Source organism: Calidris pugnax, unplaced genomic scaffold (assembly GCF_001431845.1).
Source record: "Calidris pugnax isolate Ruff unplaced genomic scaffold, ASM143184v1 scaffold70, whole genome shotgun sequence".
Taxonomy (NCBI): domain Eukaryota; kingdom Metazoa; phylum Chordata; class Aves; order Charadriiformes; family Scolopacidae; genus Calidris; species Calidris pugnax.
Window position 1 is genome coordinate 4,414,733 of NW_015090862.1, and position 23,008 is coordinate 4,437,740.

Here is a 23,008-nt window from a genome sequence, read left to right on the forward strand (position 1 = left end):
CGTCATGTCGGAGGGGAGCCCCCCGCCGCCCCGCCCGTCCCGCCGCGGCCCGGCCCGCAGTGCCGCCGGCCCCGTTTGTGCCTACTCACCACAGCTTCCTCTTTAAGGGCATCAGACTGCCCCTGTTGGAGGCGGTCACCCCTATGGCCATCTGCAAGACAGTCAGGTATTTCTGATACTTCATTTTGCCGTCGCCCCCCCTGTCCCTGCCTCGTCCCCGCCGCCGCCACCGACAGAGTCTCTCCAGCCGCTGCATGCAATCATCAAATTTTTATTTCCAGGCATCTGCCGTCCCTGCGTCGCGCTTCTTCCCCTCCTCCTCCTCCTCCTGCCGCGCTCCCTCTCTCTCTGCCCCCCCGGCTCACGCTCTCCTCCTCCTCCTGCCGCACTCCCGCTATCTCTGCCCCCAGCTGACGCTCGCCTCCTCCGCCTCCCGCCGCGCTCCCGCTCTCCCCGCTCCAGCTGACGCTCTCCTCCGCCTCCCGCCGCGCTCTGCCCTCCCCCGGGCCCACGCTCCTCTCCTCCTCCCGCCGCTGGCGCACTCCCTTTCTCTCAGCCCCCCGACCTGCCGCCGCTGCGGAGCTCGCCCTCCGCCCCGCACCTGCTCCTGACCAGGCCGCTCGCCCCCCATTTTGCCGCCTTCTCCTCCACCTCACCTGGGCTGTCGCCCGGCCACCACCACCGCCTCCCCTCGCTAGGCCCTCGGTGGAGCCTCGGCCTTCCCCTATGCCCCCTCGCCCCACAGGCCCGGCCGCCAGGGGGGCCGCTCCTCCCCTGCCCTCCGGGGCAAGCCTGTCTTCCCCGCCATCCCTGCCCGCTCCCGGGGCGCTCCCCTCCCGCTTACCTGGGGTATCCCGCCCCCGCCCATGCGGCGCAGCTGCTGCTCTGCCCTCCCGCCATCAGAGGGGCGCCATGCCGCAGCCCGGCCGCCGCGCAGCGCTGCCCGCTCCCCGCCGCCTCGCTGGCCTCGCCGCTAATCCCATTAGCGCCTAGAACAGCCCCATGTTATTTTAATCATCTCCCCCCTCTCACCCGGCTAACAATGTGGGTCGTGGTAGCCGAGCCGCGGAGGCAAACGCCCCGCCACCTGTCGGGGTGGCCCTGCGGAGGCGGTGAGGGTGAAGGTGAGGTGAGGATGAAAGTCAGAATAACGGCGAGGATGAAGGTGAAGGTGAGGAGAAGGGTGAGGCGAGGATGAAGGTGAAGAGAAGGGTCAGCTGAGGATGAAGGTGAAGAGAAGGGCCAGCTGAGGATGAAGGTGAGGAGGAGGGTCGGTTGAGGATCAAGGTGAAGAGAAATGGCAAAGGTATAAGTGAGGTGAGGATGAAGGTCAGAGAAATGACAAAGGTAAAAGTGAGGTGAGGATGAAGGTGAGAGAAATGATGAAGGTATGGGTGAGGTGAGGATGAAGTTTAAGAGAAGGATAAGGTGAGGAGGAGGGTGAGGTGAGGATGAAGGTTGAGGATGAAGGTGAGGAGAAGGGTCAGGTGAGGATGAAGGTGAAGAGAAGGGTCAGGTGAGGATGAAGGTGAGAAGGAGGGTGAGGTGAGGATGAAGGTGAGAGAAATGGCGAAGGTATGGGTGAGGTGAGGATCAAGGTGAAGAGAAATGGCTAAGGTAAAAGTGAGGTGAGGATGAAGGTGAAAGAAATGGCGAAGGTATGGGTGAGGTGAGGATCAAGGTGAAGAGAAATGGCTAAGGTATGGGTGAGGTGAGGATGAAGGTGAGAGAAATGGTGAAGGTATGGGTGAGGTGAGGATCAAGGTGAAGAGAAATGGCTAAGGTAAAAGTGAGGTGAGGATGAAGGTGAAAGAAATGGCGAAGGTATGGGTGAGGTGAGGATGAAGGTGAGAGAAACGGCGAGGGTGAGAAGGAGGATGAAGGTGAAGGTGAGGAGGAGGGTGAGGCGAGGCACCCAGAGTCGCCTCCAAAAAGCCTGGTGAGGCCACAGGGGAGAGAAGACAATGCCCTTTTTTTTTTTTTTTTAATGTGAGGAAAGCAACTTAAGTGTGTTTGAAAATTAGGTGGTGGTTAAGTCAAACTAAAAGTATTAAATGTTTTTAGAGGGGTGCTCGCCTTCTGGATACTTCAGGAAAAATAGCTGAACATGTAAATGTGTAGTGGATTTAGGTGTGACATGATTATCATTGCCACTTTAATCTGTTTTGTGCCTTCCTCCTCAAGCTCTGCACTAAGAAGAGTAGAATGCTGTGGTGTTTGGCAAGTGCTTTTGGATTTAATTCCAAAATGCCGTACAAAGCAGTCAGAGACCCTCCTCAGCGCAAGCATCCCTAAGTGAAGGGTAATGCCTAGCTGACACGTTGATTAGTAGTGGTGGGAAATACTTTCCCTAGAGATACCCTGTTTAAGTATGTAGATATTTTGCAGAATGCAGATACGAACAAATCCATGGTGAAGTGACAACTTTTCATTAAGGTGCCATAACATAAATAGTATGAACTGTAATACTTACCCAGAGTTGAGGTCCTAAGGTGGCACTGTCAGCTAGGAAAAATACTGTGAACAGCATTGTCACTTTATGGATCAGATGAGCATTTCAGTGATTATTTTTCTTCTTTTTTGTGTGTGTAACATATAGCTCTAGACTGTAGTAGGCTACGTTCTACCTAGGCCTGTTCATTATACAGGGAGGAGAGAAGATAAATATATTACTTATAAGCACAACAGATTTTAATTAGAAACATAATAGTTGTATTACTGTAGTTAATGAGATGGATGGCTTTGCATTTTCAGCCAAGAAATCTGAGATGTATACAAATGTCCTGAAAGTTTGTCACAAAATTCAAATGCCAACTCAGTGCCTAGTATGAGCCTGCACATCTACAGTTCTCAAGATATTGTAAATGAGTTCTTTGTCTTTGGGGAGATCAAGCATTAGAAGCAATGAGGGATAGTCAACTTGAAATCATTAGGAAGATTAAGGAGGAGGAATTAATTTTTGTGCTTAAACAATGCTAGTAGCATACTAACTAGAAAGTCTATGTCTTTTATAAACAGAACGTCAAATCAGTTTGAAAACCTGGAGATCTTACTAACAAAAACTGTAAAACGAACACATTGCTTTCTCCTTCTGTGTATTTAGTCATCATTAGCTGACTGAAAAATGCTTGTTGCCCACACGAGTTATAAGAGAGTAAGTGTGGGCTGGTTTTGTTCTCACCATCACTAGTGAAATGCTAGCTTCATTGTAATTGAAATACTCATTTACACTTGTGGAATCCTATTAAGAAAATCATGTACACCTTGAAATAGTAGGAAATGCTGACTAAAAGAATGATCTGAGTGTAGTAGTATGAATGTTATGTTTCAGTTTGAATCTTACACCTGTCAGAAAAATACATGTTATTTTTATCTCATATAGAAATTATTGAAAGAAAAATCTAGACTTAATCTGGGACATAGATTTATTTAAGTATCTATATTTAAAAGTTAAGAAATGCGCCCACAATACCTTGCATAAAGGCTTACAGAGAAGACTGGCTGTATATTCAAATCTTTATTCAACTACTTTAAAAGTCTAATGTGATTCCTATTTTAATTCAATAGGAATTCCTATATCTATTTAAATTAGCAAAATATCTAAATTTGCAAAAAGTTTTTCCAGATTTAGCTCTATAGTTTTCAATTATGATACTTTATCTGGAGGTCCCTTCTGGCCTGGACAATTCTATGATTCTATGATTCTATACATTTTTATATATCATTCTTGATGTGCAGTGGTAAAAAACAGATATTAATGAAGAAATGTTATCCTCTAATTTCAATTGGCATTATTCCTATTTCTTGCGTACCTGTTCCTTTGTAGTGTTGCTCCACTGTGGCCTTTCAGAACATCTTACTTTAAGCACTTATGTTTTATATAACTGAAAAAGTAAAAAGACCTCATCTTCCTTGCCTTTCAGATGAACAACCTATCTTTGACAGGAGTCGGTCAGCAGCTTCCGGATTAGGGTAAGCATCCGGACATCCTGCTGGGATCTCTGAGGCCTGTGTGGACCCATTAGCTGAGATAATTCCAAAATTTACCAGTAGGTATCCCTGCAAGAGAGGCAGTTCATTGTATTTGCCATTCTCGATGCAGACTCATTCTGGAAGCTGCATACATTTTTTTGAACCTAGTGTGCATTTTAAAAACAATTTAATTCCCACTAGATCACTGCAGGTTAATATAGTTGTTTCATAGGGTTTTTTTTTCAATACAAAACCGATCAGAACCATACTAATTTCTTAATTTTATCTCCTTAGGTAACTTAACTGCAGACTTTGCCTCAGAACAGACTCTATGATGTATCTGTTGCTTACAGTCCCCAATGCCCCTACCTTTTCTGCAGCCCACAGTGACCTTCCAATGCACTTCTTGGCTCAGAAGAGCAGATTGCTCCTTCAGACAGTTAAAGTTATGATATTACGTATGACTACTGCACTGTGTGGTTGGCACAAACTCCACTCGTGATAGTATGTTTATACCAGGACAGGGATGTATCTAGAAGATAGATGGATGGACCCTGCAAAGGTGGAGGTTGATACCAGAGTGTGTGATCTAATCTTGACCCAAGGGAGTGTAATTGTGGCGTAAAGCTATTTTCACCCTAAATTACGCCTCTCATTTTATCAGTCTTAATATTGATAGAATATATATGAGGTTCCAGGTAGTGCAAAGCAAGATTTTACAGCATTATCTGCTTCTGCTGATTTCAGGTTTGATTTCAGTAAGCCTGTCCCTAGAACAGGGATTGCAGAACTCTATCTTGCTTTCCTTTATCATGAGCCCGTCACACCTCCCTGTAGTGCCAGTTGTCACGAGGTGCCATCCTTTTCAGACTCTCACCTGCGTCACTGAGTCTTGACTGAGCTCACAGGAGGAAGGGAAATTTAGGTCTGACTCAAAAGACTTTGGAGATGTTACAGAAATGCACTTTTAAGTTTTGGCTATGCTTAAGTTACTCCAGATAACGTAGTTTTTCTGCAATAATGTGAGGAAAAAGACACCATACCTCTAACCAGCTGTGCTGGTGAACAAGCAAAAATATCTTTTTTGCTGATACAGCTTATTTTGTTCAGCAAACCTGCGTAAACTACGGTGTCTGGCAAAACCAAAAAAATAATCTTACCAGAATAAATGACATCTTTATTAGTACTGTAATGGCCACATCAGTAACTTTTGAGGGTAGATTAGGCCTTAATGACACATTTCAAGCCTTTGATTGCATTCAGTTTGAGGTTGTCGAAACTCTAGAACTAGAAACTCTAGAACTCTGGAATAAAAGCAAATATTAAATAAACTTGTGGCTTTTTTATGACATATTAAATAGCATATTATATTTGCATTTTAGAATAGTCTTAATTTTAGCTTTACTCTGCATTTAACAGAGACTTTTCATAACATTCCCTATAGTTCTCGATACTGTGCTACTGTGTATGCTGAATAATTAATATTTTGTTTAATACCTGTTCCCCTTGCTGACTTACTACAATGACTGATTAAAAATCCCACCTATTGATACATGTCATATTCTATACTTCTGCAGTATTTAATGTCATTTGAGAACTTTTTGTTACACAGTTCAGTTGGTAAAGTGGCAACATTCCAGAGGCTGATACAACACAACACTGACATTAAAATTAGACAATAGATGACTGATCTCCATCTCTGCTCTAATTTAATCTAAATCTTCCTGTTTACTAAAGAGGGTAATATTTTATTCTGTTAATTTGTACAGTTAAGTCAGTTATAATCATAATATTAATAAAGATTTATGTTAACTAAGAACATTAATGCAGATCCTTCAGGCAATAAAGCTACTGAAACAGACTTTCTTGCCATTTCAATCTGTCGTGTAAGCTTCATACCTCTCCCATATTCTTTCCAGAAGGAAAAAGAAAGGGATCATACCTGTCAAAGGCCAAAGAGTTCCTTAAAATCTACGAGTATGTCAGATGCAGTGACTCCGGGGGTCATTTTCTCCCTCCTCAAAAGTAAGAAAAAAGTGTGTGTGTGTTTCCTGTCTATGCATTTACAGTACAGGATTCTGTGACTTTTTCTGATCTACTGGGGCTTTTCTATATCCACATTAATTCGTTCATTGTATATAATTCAGAGCCTTTTTCTGGTCTATTACTGTTTCTTCCATAAGTTCTGCGTTATGTGAAGATCTATAAAGAGACATACAGTACCATCTTAAAAAACAAACAAAAACACTGGAGGAATTTGACCATCTCATTTTACTGCACAATTGACCATCTATAAAAGGGAAAGTTTTCACATTTCTTTGTTTTCATGACAGGCTAGCTTGACTGATGGCGGAAAACTAGGGGTCTAAGTGGGTATAGTAATTAACTGACACAGTCATTTAGAACTAACTTGCATTTTCTGAAACAGTTTATCCTGGTCATTCATTTGAGCTGCCAACATACAAAGAGGTAAATAATTTTGCTTTGAAAGGAAAGAATGTTCACTGCGTTTTCTCAGAAGAAGAATATCTTCACAGAACTTTTATTTGACTAGGGATTATACCAAGAAATGGTTTGCTTGATTAAGCAATTGAAATATTTACAAGAAACTTGCAAGCAAGCAAATATCCCTGTTTCACTGCAGTCAGGGCTATTTAGTAATGGCTTCTTACACAAATAACGTTAGTGCTGTTCTACCAGGTGCGATGTGGCACTGCTTTATACTGTTACTGTCAAATTTTAGAGTACTGCAAAAATAAGAATACTATTAAAGTGAAAAATCCAGGCTGGAGCAAAGCAGACCTGTACTGCCACATTTACGTTTACCCATTTCTTACAAACTTGTAATTCTAAGATTTTACTCTTAATAAATAAAAAAAGAAAAATCACCCTAAGTCAAAATTATCCAAATATCACATTATGCCTGACAAGCATGACCCTCTCACAGGATAAAATAGGCTTAATGTAGAAAAAAATAAGCATATGCATGAATTCTGTTAGTGCTCTCCGATACGGCTTATTCATGTAGAAAACTACTGGAGGCAAGAAATCGCCAAGCATACAATTTCAATGTGAGATGCATAAGAAAAGAAGCGTAAGTAACATCACTTCCCAGAAAAGATTCTAAGAAATAGATTGCCATCTGCAACACATCTCAGTCTCAGCACAAAAATTAATTAGTCTTGCTAACTGCAAGAGTATGTAACTCTGAGGTGAGGTGTGACCAGACCTTGTTATCATTCTGGGATGTAGAGTTGCCAATGGCTTTCATTTTCAGATGTTATGCCTCATGGGGAAGCCTCCAAGCACACAATATTTAAAAGAGGAGGGGAGATTGTGAAAAGCAAGGGATAATGATGGTCCCCTGAAGCAAGGGTGTGGAGTTAGGAAAAACAAAAATTTAGAATTTTGAAGGCTGAGGGGAGAAAAAAAAAAGTATATATCTGAACTGTTATGGTAGTAATGTTATAGAACCACCGTGAAAAATTGGGAAAGAGGACCAAATACATAAGGCTGTACTCAGTTGTCTAGAAAGAATACTTCCATACATTTCCTTTACGATTTTTTTAGTTGAATAGTGAGTTCTGTGTATGGTACCTGTACACATCAGGATAAATAGACTGAAATGAGAGAGTATTCCTTGAAATGAGAGAGTATTCCTAAAATTTAAGGAGCTTATCCTGTCAAAAATTATACGCGTGCCTCATTTTATAAATTAGTAGTAATTCAGACCCTTCTTTAGCTTCATTAATATCTTTGATATAATCCTGATAGGAATGTTTCCACATCCATGAGATACAAAGCCTGAAGGCGAGCTGGATGTTTCATGAATGTATTGAAATAGTTCAGAATCCTAGTTGAAGACTATTTTATATGTCTAGGTGTATATTTGAACATTGACTGCAAATGAAAAAGTGAAAAAAAAAGTGAAACATTTTTCACTTTCAGGAGAAAAGCTGTTCTCGTTACAATCTATATGACTTTTAACGCTATACTATTTTAATCAGATTACCAGTACAATGCAAATTAATGTAATAGGATTTACTATAATTAGAGGCAAGTATACAGTAATCTACTATGAAACAAACACAAAAATGTTAGTGGAGCTTATCACAGGGATATTGTTTATGCTAATTATTCAATTTTTTAAAAATCACACTAAACCTGATTTTAATCAGGTTGGTTTGGTTTTTTTTGACAAACCTTTAATCAAATAATTCAGCCCAGAATAGTTAGAAATAGTCAAGTATTGCTCTTTGGGACAGAGAGAAGTGGAACTAAACACAAACAGAAAAAAAACTAAAGCATTGCAAGCTACTCATTTAATTGTCCTGTCTGAATAAAAGATAAAATGAAAATGAAGAGTATAAATGATAAAATAATGATAAACAAGACTTTCATAATGTGGATGAAGGAATTAAATTTGAATGTATGGTTTTAACTGTGTAAGTGCTCAATATCTATCAATATTAATATATGACAAATGTTCCTGTAATTCCACTGTAGGAAAATCTACATGAAATTTCTTGTAGGTTGCAGATCTGTTTCCCAAGTGTTTATACTGTTATTATAGACCTGTCTGTTGTAACACCCTGATAGATCATGAAACTTAAGATACACACAGTAAACCTAGCAGGTAGGAATTAAAAAATGAAAAGCTAACCAAAAATTATAGCTAAACCTGATAACAAAAGCTTTGATGCTGCAGGGAACTATTTCTGTGAGTAGGTGGGACTACACCTACACCAAGGAATCAGGTTGAAGGATTGGTTCCTACGCTTATGCTTTCATCAGTAAGTGGCTTGTGCCATACCCTAGTGGTGTGGTATCCTATCCTACTGGAGACATTTGGTTAGGTCCAAAATGCAGTAGTGGGTTACACTTTGCATCTACAAAATTTTCAAAAATCCAATATGACTGTTTTCAAGAACAAAAGCTATTCACGCTCTTAAGAGTCTGCAAGATCTGGGCTTCTGGTCACTGGGTTTTTAATTTTAAGAAAACAGCAGAGGTAGCATTTGTAACATTCCAGGGAGATGAAGCCCACCCATTAAGTGCAGGGTGAGAGGCAGGGGAAGAGTGTATATATAGTTTAAAAAAAAAGAGAGAGATACAAAATCAGCTTAAAGGAGCTCTTGGGCCAAAGTTTAAAAAATGTTCCAATTTCTGAGAGCCTAAGTTCAGACAATATATGATATGTCTGACTAGATATCCCAAATTCTTGTTCAACTTTGAAAATATTGGTCCAAATGAATATACAATATTTTTAATAAAACAATGTGATAAAAATTTGAAATATGTCATTAAAATAATAAACAACTTGATCAAAATTCTTTCAGGAATATGGAAATTAAGCATATAAAACATTTTTTCTCTTTAGATTCCTTCAAGAGCATCTAATACAACATAAACAACAGATCTGTTCAGTCCGGAAACAGGTATTTTTTAAGATCAAGCTTGTATTTTTTTACTTTATTGACTACATAAAGGATTTACAATCCTCTATATTCTTTTACTAACTGGTGTCAGGACTCTTTCAGGCTCCATAAGTTATTTATATAGGATAAAAATTCATGTGCAGATTAACGATCTTGCAACAGACCAGATTTTTATAACAAATAAGCAATTTTCTGTCCTCTGCTTCAGAGAAGACACAATCAATTCTAGCTTCTCTTATACATTGCAGTTATTGCTACTTTTGGCATAGATGATCTGGCTCCACATTTGCTGTGAGTAGACCAATTTTTTTTTTAATTGCCCCAGTATAAAAATAAAACTGCTGTTACGGCATTCCTGATGTTACACTATCAAATTGCATAAGGCCTTACATCCTGGAGAAAACACGTGAATAGCAAAAGGAAAAAAGGGGAGAATTAAACAACTTACTGTTCTTCCCTTAACACAGAACAAAAAGTTCTGGGTTTGAATTGTGGGGTGCAGTGTGTTTTGGTTGTTTGGCTTTAAGCAAAAGAATGAGGTAAAGTAAATAATGCACTTCTGAGATTTTGTCTGGTAAGATAAATAGACTTAAGTCACCTTTTGCTGTTATGGAAGTTTATGTAACATTTTTCTGATCTGTTCAGCTTCTTTTGGTTGTTTTTAGGCATTAAAGTAACGGAAATGTGTACAATAATGTTGTAGAAGATTTAATTTATCTAACTTATAATTGGTCATCACGATAGTACTCTCTTATACTGAAATATTTCTACTTCCTAACATCTTCCAAAAATGAATCAGCAAAAGATGAAATGAGTTATATTTTAACACACTCTCTGTCTTTGTCCTTTGTTTGCACTTATTATTTAACTTTTTTGCTTGTAGCATCCAAAGAAGAAGCAAGACCCCATTAAGGTCAGGTGTACTCAGTGGCATAACATTACAAGGCCACACTGAAGTCATTATTTTATAGCATGTGAGAGGCTGGTAGTGGAGTTTAGTCCATGCATTTTGGTGAGTGTTGGAAGCAATATTTCTAATGAGTGTTTTCCTGGAGCTGACCTGGATAGTATCTGTCCTAAGATCTGTCCTGCTGTGATCTGCACTGCTACAATGCCAGCATACACCATGTTAGCAGTTACCGTGTAATTACTCTTCTCGCTATAACCTACAACCCTTTTTTCTCATTACACACTAGCAGGTTTGAGAGCTCACTTGCTCTCTTGCCAACCAAGCAATTTACCTGCCATCTGCATGTAAAGAGCACCCAAGCAGTTATGAATCGGTCTGGTTCTTAACACTGTGGTTTTCTGGGAGCTGTTCCTTGGCTCTCCAGTCTTTGGAGCAGCAAGAGAGGATGCAACAAAAATGAAAATAAAGCTCTGGGGTTTATTGTTTTAATTTAAGAACCCTACTTTTTCATTTTGTGAAAATTCTGCAACAATGAACAAAGGACAAATTTTGAAGATGAACTAAAAGAGCCATAAATAGAGATCTCTCCTGGCACCCTAAACATCTCTGCAAATCTGTTCATTTTATTGCAGTAGTGCAAACTCTTCCTCAGAACCATCTGCACCACTACTGAGATTTGAAAACCAGAACACACAAAAAAGACCATTGCTTAACGGATAATGAGTAAGGGCACTCTCAAACCCACGGCAGTTATCTTCCAGCCAACTGTCCAAGCAGCTAGAGCACATATTCATTGCTCTCACTCCCAAGTGACAGATACAAATGCTACAGAAGCTCAGCACATTTCTCTGAAGAAAATCAGCGGATACCTCACAAATCTAGTGTGATATTCCTCCTCCAAAACCTTTCCTGGACTTTAGTGACAAACAAATAGAATAAATAAAGCAGTGACCAAACACCAGAACAAATAAATAGCAGTGAATTTCCAAATGGAGTAATGAACTCAAGCCTCATATCTGCTCACGTAGCCAAAAATGATGATGTTCCACTTATTGTGAGTGACCTCGCAGTGGCTGGAGATACCCTTTTGCAGTGCTGACAGTTTGAATGTGTACCGGAGTACACTGACACTAAAAGGAAATGCACAGATCTCTGTAGAAGACAGAAGACATAGTGTTTGTAGGAGCAAAGCAAAAATACCAACACTTGCAAGTAGTCACTGCAAAACACAGTCTGGAAATCTGTGCACATCATTGTGACAGCAGCAATAAATCAGAAGCTCTGCAGCTGTTTCGAGGGAAGGTTTCCTGTGAACCTAAAGCCAAAGTTTAAGGTGGGTCACATTGTATTGTATTCACTCCTTTCAATAGATAAGTTTCTGGTTATCATATTATGCAAAGAACATACATACCATCTGTCTTGGGCTTTTATGAAATGTTATTACTGTGCTATCTACATTGTGAACAGAACAAAAATGTCTCTGCTCTTGGCTTCCTCTATTTTCATGTGAATTTATCTCTAAGTATCTGTCTTACTTTTAAATGATGTATTCTACTGCAGCTTCTGAAAGCATCTTTGTGTTAGCATCGCGCTGCACCCGTTATCTGATCATGTGATGTACTAAATACCTTTGGTTCCCACTGACTTCTGTGAATGTTGACAGCGTAGTGCTGGTCTACCAGAATAAAACTTTCAACTGACTGACGCAGCTCTGATCCCAGCAATTCCTAATGGGTGGAAAGCACCCTAAGAAAAATCATCCAGCATAGCAGCGGAATAGAGTTGTCCAGTAGCAAGGAAGAAAAGTTCTATATAAGTATCCCAGTGCTGCAAGGAGTTTAATTCTTTTGATGGATTTAAAATCAGGATAGTACCAATGTCATTTCTCAGTTACTTTTCATCCTACTTGATGCAGACATCTGACATCTCCTGACAAATCTGATGCTCCAGAAGCTCAGCTTCTCTCTGGTGAACTATATTACAAATTCAACCAAATGCAAGGTCATAGCTAAGAATCTGAGTGAATATGATTAAATTAAATATAATGCATAGAATCTCATTCCCCTTTCTGTCATCTTCAAATTTATACGAGCCTCTCTGAAGCAGTATCATGGGGAATAACACCAGCCTTGAGACTGATGAATTTCTGGGGGAGTTTGCTACAAGAGTTATCTGAATCTTCATGAAATCTTAAGATTTAATTTGCGTTTTCTTTGCCATAGGTCTTTTACAGGACAACGAACGCCAATTTGAGAGACACTACTTTTCTCTTTACAAATGCATTGTCATACTACTGGACAAATAACATTTATCTGTTAACACACCTAACAGGCACCAATGACAAACATTGTTGCTCTGGTATATAACATTATTTAAAAATTATTCCACCACTTCTGACCTACAGCACATGCTCTTAGCACCTTTTGTCGCAGTCTGTGTTTCTCTGAATCTCATCAGCATGCTTTAGTCTAGCAGCCAGCCGTTTGCCCTCTGAACTCAATTGGCCTTCACTAGATGGAACAAGAGGAGAATATTTTCCACTATTTTTATCAAGACACCTTGAACACATGTTAATGTTCCTCACATGTTTTTTGGCTAACATTAAATAGAAAGAGACTAGTAAGGAAAGAGCCCTGTAGATTTCATCTTAGCTGCTTCTGCACGCTCAACACTGAAACATCCTGAGACCTTGTCAGAGAGTTTGTTGCTAGTTTTTGTTGCTAGTTTTTGATGTGCTTCCTTTTTTGATGCTTCTGCCTCCAATGTCATAAGCTAAATTTTACTTTGCAGTCTGTTGGAAGTGTTCTAGAACCAAGGAAGTTAATCTTCTATCACCTACACAGAGTGACATTGCTGTCTTCCATTTGTTTAGCAGCAGCACTGAAGTTACTCATAAATTGTGCTGTGCATTTGACATATAGCCAGCCATCAGAAGAAGCAAACTCACCCCTCCCTAGATATTATTCCTTCTTTCTATAACTTCATTGTATTTACCAGACACTGCTAGTTATTACTACATACAATTATTTTTATTTATCCTTGTCAACCCAGAAGAAATAAGAGTTCTATCACCTGGCTTGCACATGCCAATTTTCCTTAATCTTATGAATAATTAATGGAAACACACATAATTGAGCTCTGTTTATAAGAACAGGGTTTACAGGTCGTTTATAAATATATTGTTCCTTTTTTTCACATTTTTTTGTAGAAGGAATACACTTCCTCCTACCTATGTTTCAGTAATAACTGTTGGTAAAGTTATAAGGAAATTCACATAAAGTATAGAAGAACAATATTAAAGGCATGAATGAACCCAGGAAGTCAGACAATTTCAAAACTGAATTTAAATTATCCTCTTGTGCCTGCCTGCTGCATATTGCCTTTATTTTTCTGTCTCTACTAATAGCGGTGGCATATTTGCTTGTGCAAAGTAGAGGAAGCCAATGGGCAAAAGTTGTATGTAGAATATGTTTCAAAATGCAGCAGAGTGGGATAGGTCTGTATGTAATCTAATTTTCCTTTATCAGGTAACCATCATGTCTGTCTGGTTTATGTAGCAATGGATAGCATAATATATAACATATATATTCTGTAACTGAGGAACACATCGAGCAAAACCCAACAGTGCCTATTTCTAAAAGAGCTACCTATATTTCTACTTAGCTGAATAGAGGGGGCTTATTTGCAGGCAGTATTTACCGTTACTTTGAGGGAGGATTGGAGGAATGCAAGGGAAAGATCTACCCATGTTTAAATTTCCTATAGGATTTCTTATGTCTTGCTTGGGTTGATTAAAATCATGTTCCTGCTTGTTCCTTATCCTTTATCCCTTACAGAAGGAGCACGCGGAAATAATTTGCAGCAAGATTTTTATGTAAGCGTCCCCCTTACATGGGTTTTATGCAGAAGGGAAACATATGGTTCTGAAAGAGCATTAATACCCAGGTACAGCTGGTCTTTGAAGATTTTAAGTGATCCAGATAAAAAGAATGAGCAAATGCATCCCAAGGGAAACTGTGGTTGTTCTGACACTGTTCTTTATCACAAGTGTAACACTTAGAGGGAGATGTCTATAGAGACGTAAGAATAGGAAGGGGATTGTATTGACAAAAGAAAAATAGACATATAAGCAAATAAGACAAAAATAAGTCCCTCAACCTGCCCAGCAATAGAGAACTTAATCACAGTCTACCAGGCTGGCAGCAAAGAAAAGCAAGCAAACTGATTAATTCATCTATTGTTATTAGTTAATGCAACAACCTAACATTTCTCCATGACAGCAGTGCCTCTGTGCCAGGTTTTTATTATCCTGCGGCACTGGCACTCTTAAAATTCCTATTACTCAGAGAGTTTACATTGATTTAAAATGGATATAAAGAGAGCTATCACAAAAAATTTAGTGTCAGACCTTAGGTGAGAATCAACTCCATTTCCTATTTAAAAGACTCACTAGATTTAAAGACAAGTCATTTTGAAGAAGGAAAGATAGAAGGTGCCAGATTTGTTTGAGGAGCTGATCCCAAATAACAATGCTTAATCTTTATTTTTATCATACAGAATTCTCACATAGCTCCAACCATACTTAATCAGGCTTCATTACTGCATACTCCAGATTTCCCAAACAGAAGTGCCAGAAGCTGAGACTAGACTTTGTCATTAACTGCTCTTGTGCAGGGTAAAATTCCCCAAGGTAAATGTTCCCAGGAGAGACTAGATTGCCAGAGGGGTAGGGAATAAACCTGATATAGAGAATGGGAAATTCAGGACAGAATGTTCACAACGGAAGGTTTAGGAAACCTGGAAAATTTATGAAACCCCTATAGTTTCATGACTGTAAGAGGTAAGTTAAAGGAGTAGGACAAAGTCAGGAGGAAAGATGGAAGAGAATTGCATAATCCAGTCAGAGCTCTGAGAAGAGGCGCCTTTCAAAGTCCCACTGAGATCGGTAGCAAATCCAAAGCTTACTGTTAACACAAACAAGAAAGCTAAACCACAGAATCAGAAGCCATGGGCCAAGTGTGGATAAATGAAGTTTTATTTGGCAAGACTGCTCAAGGTAGAAATCCCATTTCAGAAATAATCCGCTATCCCATCTCTAGTTACAACTTCAATTTCATTGAAGTTGCTAATACAAAATAAACATGTAACGCCATCATTTTCTCTGAATTTTGCAGGAAGAATGTATGCGGGTAAGGTGAAAATCTTGTCCTGGGGCTGCCAGTGGATAACATGTCCCTAACTAGAAGGATTAGAACTACCATGACATAAGAAATCCTAAGCTAATTTGGAAACAGAACAGCTGAAGAAAGGCTGTTCAACAGAAGTTGGAATTAGAGCAAGAGGTTAAATTGCTTCAGATTCTTTCTGTCTGTGCTGATCTTGGTGCCAGATGTGAAAGTCTGGGTGAGATAACCATCTTTCCAAACCACCAAATCCTTCATAAACCAAGAAGCTTAGGAGGCAAGATCACAGATATTGTATCTAGGAGTATAATAGAAAAAGTTCCTTTTATTCTTCTTGTGTAAGATTATTGCAAGAAAAAAGAAAAAAAATAATATGGAGAGATGTACAGCTTTTTTTTTTTTTTAAATTAAGAGACAGAAGATATTGAGCACAAGTCAAAATTTAAATTATGGTAATTATTTTAAAGTAACTAAAAATTGCTTCACAGAATTTTAACAAAATGTATCCAAGGACTAAATACAGAAATATGCTCGACTAAATAATTTCTCAAACCAAAAGCAGTAAGCTATGGTAAGCCTTAAGTAGGTCCAAGTTGCAGCCTTGTTCTCTAATATCTGCATCAATATTTTATAATGTTATAGGTTATTAAGCATGTTGATGTATAAAAATACACGGAAAGGTTGGCTGTTCATAGATCATAGAGCACAAAGAAATACTAGCTACATAACAAATTAGTAACAGCTGGATGATTTGGAACCAGAAGGCCTAACATGCCAGTACAGGGCAAATTTCACTCAGTTTACGAAACAAGACTACTTTACCTGGGGCAATAAAACAATGCCTCTAGATTGGATTTTGCAGAACCTGGGGCTCCCTTGTGAAACCCTGTGATAACTTAGTCATGACAAAGATGCGACAGGATCAGGGAGCCCAGCAGAGAAATTCTGCTGCCTGGAAAGATTCTGGCTTGAGAAATCTTGATTGCTTGAAGAGTTGAAATGAATAAAGGAATAAAGCTTGGGGTTACAAAATTAAAAATGGAAGTCTATGTTTCTGTGCTTTAGTATGGCTTTATGAATATTTTGATTTCTTTAAGAATAATTTATCTTTCGAAAGATTTCATTGTATGAAGTGCTTAAGATTTTCTGCTTTTAGATTCTCTTTGGACAGAGGGGTGGGACTTTCTTCAATGGAAAGAATCTTTAGCTTTAATGTCATATTTCAAAAGAAATTTTCTTGCTGTCTTTTGCTCTTTACCTTTGACAGCCATCATTGCTGAGTAATTCCCAGGGTCATGCTTTTGAAAAGCAAATTCTTCCTTTGCAACATCGCTGCAGGATGTATGGCAGAGCGTATATTCAGAGGACTGGGCACTTGTCTTTTATAAGATATGGGTTGAATTCTGTAAGGGATGTGTCTAGCAAAAGAGTTAGATGCAGATCAAGAAAGAAATATGAAAGGGAAAATCAGCAACTGTATAAATGGTTTTAGGAATATATACATATACATTCACATATATATAGCATTTCAGAATATTAAGCAAGAAATGCACTAAAAGTAACGTAATTTGTTCCACCAGAAAACATACAGTGAGCTGCTAGTCCAGGTCGTTACTTGCTTGGACAAAACTCCAGACTAAGCCAAAATATTCACCATAGAGTGCAGAGAGCTTCAGCTGAAGTCAAAATAGTTGACCCAAGGTATCAAAGATAAATTTAGTCTGGATACAAAGTCCTGAAATAATGCCTAGATAGCAGTTATTTTCTTAAGAGAATTTATCACTAGGACAAAACTTACTTGAAAAAAAAATCTCACATCTCTTGGCAGAACATCAGGTATTTTAGTAAAATACAATCGTTTTCTCCTGCAAAAAATTTCTACCCTTAAGAAATCTTAGTACAAGAAGTCACTAGCATTCAACTTGTATTTAGTGACCAAACTGGACCAATGTCTCTAATGGGACACTTAGCGTAAAAATGCCATTGCGGAATGATTGTCCAGTTCATTCATTGCTAAATCCTGCTTCCACAAAATGAATATATTCTATTAATTGCAAGGAAAGCAGAAATGGGCCTTTATTCACATGATGGTCCAAGAGATAATCCTTGTTAAAGAGTAGGTTTGTTACCACTGAAGGTGACTGATGAACAAATCCTGACTTAGATGGTTACTATTTTTTTTGGTCATAGGGCAGGTCTTTACAAGGACCTTAAAATTTTCCCTACTTCTAATTTGTTTCTACTCCCCAGTTTTGTTCCAGCATTTTACCTCAAATGGTTTTATGGTTGTCCAACATAAAATATGACTAGTTGGTGTATGACATGTTACCTCTGCAGTGTATGAACATATTTTGATTTCCACAGCACTGAGTCAGCATTCTGATGAGTTAGCATTTATATTCCCGACAGCTGTTTATTCCTCTCAATGTAATTTCAGAGATAAATGTCCAGAAGGGATTTGCTGCCCCAGATCTATCAGAAAACATATTTAAGATATTCTGTGGTATTTAAATCATAAAAAAATTATTATTCAGTAATTCTAGGACAAAATTTTTTTTATTTTTAACATTAAATAACTAATTTAAACCTACATTATTTTTAAATATAGTCTGGTAAAAAGTATTTTTTTATTTTCTATGCAAAATTACATTAATGGTTTCTAGGGACATTATGAATTTAAGAAACATACTGAAACTTCCAATCAGTATTTTTATTTTGCTCCTTTTATTTAGAATTGAGAAAGTAGCCTTGAGAAGAAAAGAAGAGATGGGAACCAGTCCACACAAAGGACCAGACTGTTCCTGAAGTAGCTGATTGATTGTGCCTTGCTAAAGCCATGGGACTAGTTGGCACCGTGCAGCATCGATCTCAATAGAGGGCAGAACCACCAGGCAAGGATTCACTGCATTCTGAAATTTTTCAGGTGATGCTGCAGGGTTATTTTGGCAAATATGGTGTAGGCTGTGGTCATTCATATGCTGTCATTTTTTAGCTACATTTTTTGTTTGGTTTTAGCCCTCTTCTAAAGCAATGCAGATGACGCAGAGTAGGATAGATTTTATTTTCCTGCAGCAACCATGCAGACTCAATAGGGTGCACAACCTGTGTTGCCACAGCTGACTTATCTTTGGATTTCAGTAAGAGTAAACTCTTTCTGGGAGATGTTTCTTCTAGATTACATTTTGTTACATGTGCAAAAATAAAATCCAGTTCTGAATCCCATTAAATGAATGATTTTGATCATGTCAGCAGCAATGAAATTTGCAGATTACATATGATTTTGATAAAAAAATTAAAAATAATAGTTAATGGCTCTGTTCTTCTCTATTCTTTCAAACTCCGTTTTTTCTTGTCTTGGGACACAAAGTTAAAAGGGATTCTTGATATAACTTCTCTAAAAGTTATATCCTCCATATCCTCCATTACTTACCTTTGCCTCTTCCTAATCTCCAGTCTAAATCAAATGGGCCCTTTATTCAAACTCAGATAGAAAGATATCTTTGCTTACTAGGGTAATGATATATTTTGCCTAATAATTTTCATTTTATTCCTAGTGATTTATTATTTCTTCTTTTCTGGGATAGAGTAAAAGAACAGTGAATGGTATTACAGAGGAGAGTTTTCCAATAGGTTCTTTCTGCACCCTGATATTTTGTTTGCTCTTTTGGCTGCTATAGACCACCAATCACCAGTTCTTACTGAGCTTTCTATATTACTGGCAAGGGCTTTTGTTTTTTATTTTCCCTCCCATGGTAACTATAAATTTAGAAATAAAGATATAGTTCAAATTAACCTGCAGGCAATTCCATTCGTCTCAGTTATAACTGTGTCCATAAATGAACAGATAAACCAGCGAATAAAACCATCGTGGTTACTAATCCAGTAAAGTAAGACTTTTAAAATACAAGCAGTGCGTTTGATGCTAAACTTTTCAATGAAACTCCAAAACTTGAATGTTATTACCGTGGACTTTTTTTCCCAAATCCTTACTTATGTCAATAAATGAGGTTAAACAGGAGGTGAAAATCTTCATAGATATTTACCATTAAAACTTAAGCTATGGGGTAGACTTTATTATGAAAAGAAACTCTTGAATTTAAGCATTCAAGATCATTTATATGGCTGTGACATACGCACCATAAAGAAAAATGTTTAAGTAGAAGATAATAATCTCTTTGATCTATTCATGAAAATTTATTTGGGCCATTTCTGTACAAGTGTTTCTTTGCCAATGTAGACTAATGTATAGCTTTCTCAAAAATCATTAAATGAATCTTGAGATTGGACAGTGGTTACAAATTATTTGATCTCTTCTAAAATCAATTCAAAATTCTGTGTCTGCATTTGTCAGTTTTCCTCTGGCATTGTAAAACATCCTGAAGATTGCAGTGCCTGTGCTATAATTTTGTATATGTGTGTTCAACATTCCACTTAGGTTTAAAAGTGTAGTGAAGAATGGGCATCAGGGTCAATATATTGGTATAAAAGGTATTCTAAGTTTAATGCTTTGCTTTATTCCCAGATTGGTGGCTAGTACAATTTCTTATTTATAGCTCAGTCTTAAAAGATGGGAAAAAAAAAGTAATTTGATTGATTGAAATGCTGCTTTCAGTGATGGTGTGTATGGCTCTCTGCCTCTTGAGAAATCATTAGATTGCTCGGTAAACACCTACATAGACTTTCACTGCAAGAACTCTAAAACCTTTGTGCTGAGATTCACATGACTATTCATGCAATATCCAACACAAAAGTTTCCAAAACACTGTGCCATATACACTGTGAATGGTAACAAAAGCAACAGCAATGATTTATATTTTATTTTTTTCTCATAAACTGAGCATCTGTTTCTTGGTAATATTGTTACTCATGTTATTTGAGTGACTTCAGTGCCTGGAGTTCCCAGGTGAGACTAATAAATGTGTATTCAAACCTAGAAGTGTTTGCAATCTATGTGTGTCTTTATGGAAGTATTGCTATGACAGAAAGGTCTAAATTATGTTATTACATATAATTTCATACATTTTTTTTCCTCAATATGCAAGCAGAGTGCATGCCAACAGCACTCTTAGAAGAAATATTTTTATGACAATTTTATGATTCAGTGCTGCTGGGGTGGAACCGCAGCAAAGAACATGTAAATTTCCAGAGAGGTAATCTTTCTAAGTACAGCCAGGACTTAAGACAGAATGTGTTGTGTGAAGTTTGTACTAAGATGCAGTCATTTTGTTATGCTCTCTGACTCAAGGACTGGTTTAAATATAAATTAAGTTATGGCAAGAATGTATGCATATTCCAAGTGACTGATGACAGTACCAGTGGGTATGCAGACTAAGTCCACCTCCACTCACACATACCCCTTCTCAAAAACTGACACTTCCATTTTATTAATCTTTACCCCAAACCTCTCACTTCTGTAAGAGGAAGCTATTATACGAGGGAAGAATAATAGTCTTAAGAGGAGAATACTGGATGGGTTGATGGATGGATGGATGGACGGACGGATGGATGGATGGATGGATGGATGGACAGACAGACACAGAGGTAGCTGTGAGGTGTGATCCCCTTGTCTGTATTTGGGCTACTCTGACAATGCAGAGTGTGCCTGGGAAGCACAGGTAATGCAAAAAGGCTCTCTGGATAGTGAAGAGATGGCTTAATGTGCAAATAGTACCCCATCACCGCTCCCTGAGGATGGTATTTAGCTGGACTACTGCTGTACTCTAACTCTTTGTGATGCAAAGAACAACCTTTTAGGCATTCCTAGCCAAGAATAGCTAAAAATAAGTTAGAGTAGTCCGAGGCTGCGCTAGTTGTAGAAGCCAGAAATTAGGAAAAAGCCAGAAATAAGGGAAATTCAAAGATCAGAAAAACTATTTTCAAGGCCAAAAGCTACCTTCATGCTTTTTCTGGTTTTGTTGCAAGCAGAATCCAGGGAGAACAGATAACTGGGTTCGGGATATTTTGAGACATAAGATACTGTGTCAGAAAGCACGCATAATGCATTGCTATGGTAATGGTTACCACAGTTGGTATCTTTTATGGAAAAAAGAAGTTAAATTCTGTATAAGTGTAGCTAGCTTACATAAGCAACTGCTACTTTAGTCAGAAGTGCCTTTTAGTTATCTATAATATCCGAGAACTTGTCATATTTTACATTTTGTGTTGCAAAGGTAGCAACTTACAGAAGTGACAATTTATATATGTTATTCCCCTGAGCTGAGCAGGCTGCTAAAAAAACAGTCTTATTTTTATTATGATGTACCATCCTTACAATACAATTAACTACAATATCTGATAACTGCTAATGTGCCAGTAGTTGCCAGAAAGTCCAATAACAGACTTCAAAGTACATTTTATGGTATTTCTAAAACAGAAGTCTCCAAAATGACTTGTGAAAGACACTTGTTCTGACATCTATATTTTCTTTTCTCTTCTCATCCTTCATTTCTCTTTTATACTTCTTTCTACTGCTAACTATAGCCATGGCTTATCTGTTCCAGGTTCCAAACTGAGAGGAACAGCTTCCTGTCAAATAAGCCAATGCTACTGGACGAATTGACCTTGACATGACTGCTGTGATGCCAAAAGCCACAAGCTAACTGGTAACAATTGTTAGGTATGTCAACACTAATTTTTATTGTTGGTGCATGTCATAAAAATATCAGGTGAAAAGAAGCAAAATAGTGTAGTCCCTTGGTTCATCAAAATCTAATTCTCTTGAGCCTCAAGAAACATTTGGGATCAGACATAATGTGAATAAAACCTTTTCCGTATGCATATTACCTGCTGTTTTAGTTTCCAATTTACAAAACATGTTTGCACTAAAAATACACGCAAAATGAGGGATGGCACCCTCACAGCAGTAATACTGGCGATGACTTGGGCATGCCAAGTAGCAGATGTGTGGAGGAAGCCAGTCAAGGTTTTGTCTCAGTAATTGCTGGCAAGAAATGGCTGTTCCTGCTTTTCTTGATCCTTGATTGCATTGGCTCAATACAAACTCTCTTGCAGAATACCCTCTATGAAGAGGTGCATAATCTATGACAATTTTCTGTTATAAATTCTTTCCACGTAAATTTCTTCAGGAGAGCAGGATTTGTTTTCTATTTTCAATGCCACTCTGAATCATTCAGATGTGGAGAAAAACACAACCATTCATGAAGGAGCTCTGTGTTTCCATACCAAGCACATCCTTAGAAGCTCTTTTGAGGACTAACTCTCTCTCTAAATAATCCTTGGAAGCAGGAAAATGTGAGGTAGAATAAACAAGGGCACCAGGCTCTGCTTTTTCCTTTCTAGTTGCTATTTTACAGAAATACCTATCCTCCTGACTTCTTTCCCCAGAGAAAACATAGGAGTTTGGGAGGGAGAAAGCAGGAAAGCAGTATCATCAAAGTCTGTGAGCCTACTTTTGGAATAAAGGGAATGAATTTGCACATACAGAATTGTTCTGTACAGACTGGGGGGCATAATGAATCCTGCTTTTAAAAATCACTGCATGGCGT

The 23,008-nt window shown here is 38.4% G+C and overlaps 1 protein-coding gene and 1 long non-coding RNA gene across 9 annotated transcripts in view; one reads left to right on the top strand and one right to left on the bottom strand.

The window, feature by feature from the left end:
• The window catches only part of TJP1 (tight junction protein 1), a 163,014-nt gene extending 162,765 nt beyond the window's left edge, over positions 1 to 249 (bottom strand). For 6 of the 8 annotated variants that reach the window (XM_014944483.1, XM_014944480.1, XM_014944479.1 and 3 more), the window contains exon 1: positions 90 to 244. In XM_014944483.1, coding sequence (XP_014799969.1) covers positions 90 to 184 — 95 coding nt within the window. In that variant the 5' untranslated portion in view covers positions 185 to 244. Of the gene's footprint in view, positions 1 to 89 lie in introns of all 8 variants that reach the window. The other 2 variants (XM_014944474.1, XM_014944476.1) reach the window with 2 other exon arrangements.
• On the top strand, positions 101 to 22,119 carry LOC106889460. The gene is made up of 6 exons (XR_001412336.1): positions 101 to 166; positions 5,892 to 5,997; positions 9,353 to 9,410; positions 10,953 to 11,653; positions 18,236 to 18,426; positions 22,004 to 22,119. It is a non-coding gene; the product is annotated as an uncharacterized LOC106889460 (long non-coding RNA).
• Positions 22,120 to 23,008: the final 889 nt, after the last annotated feature.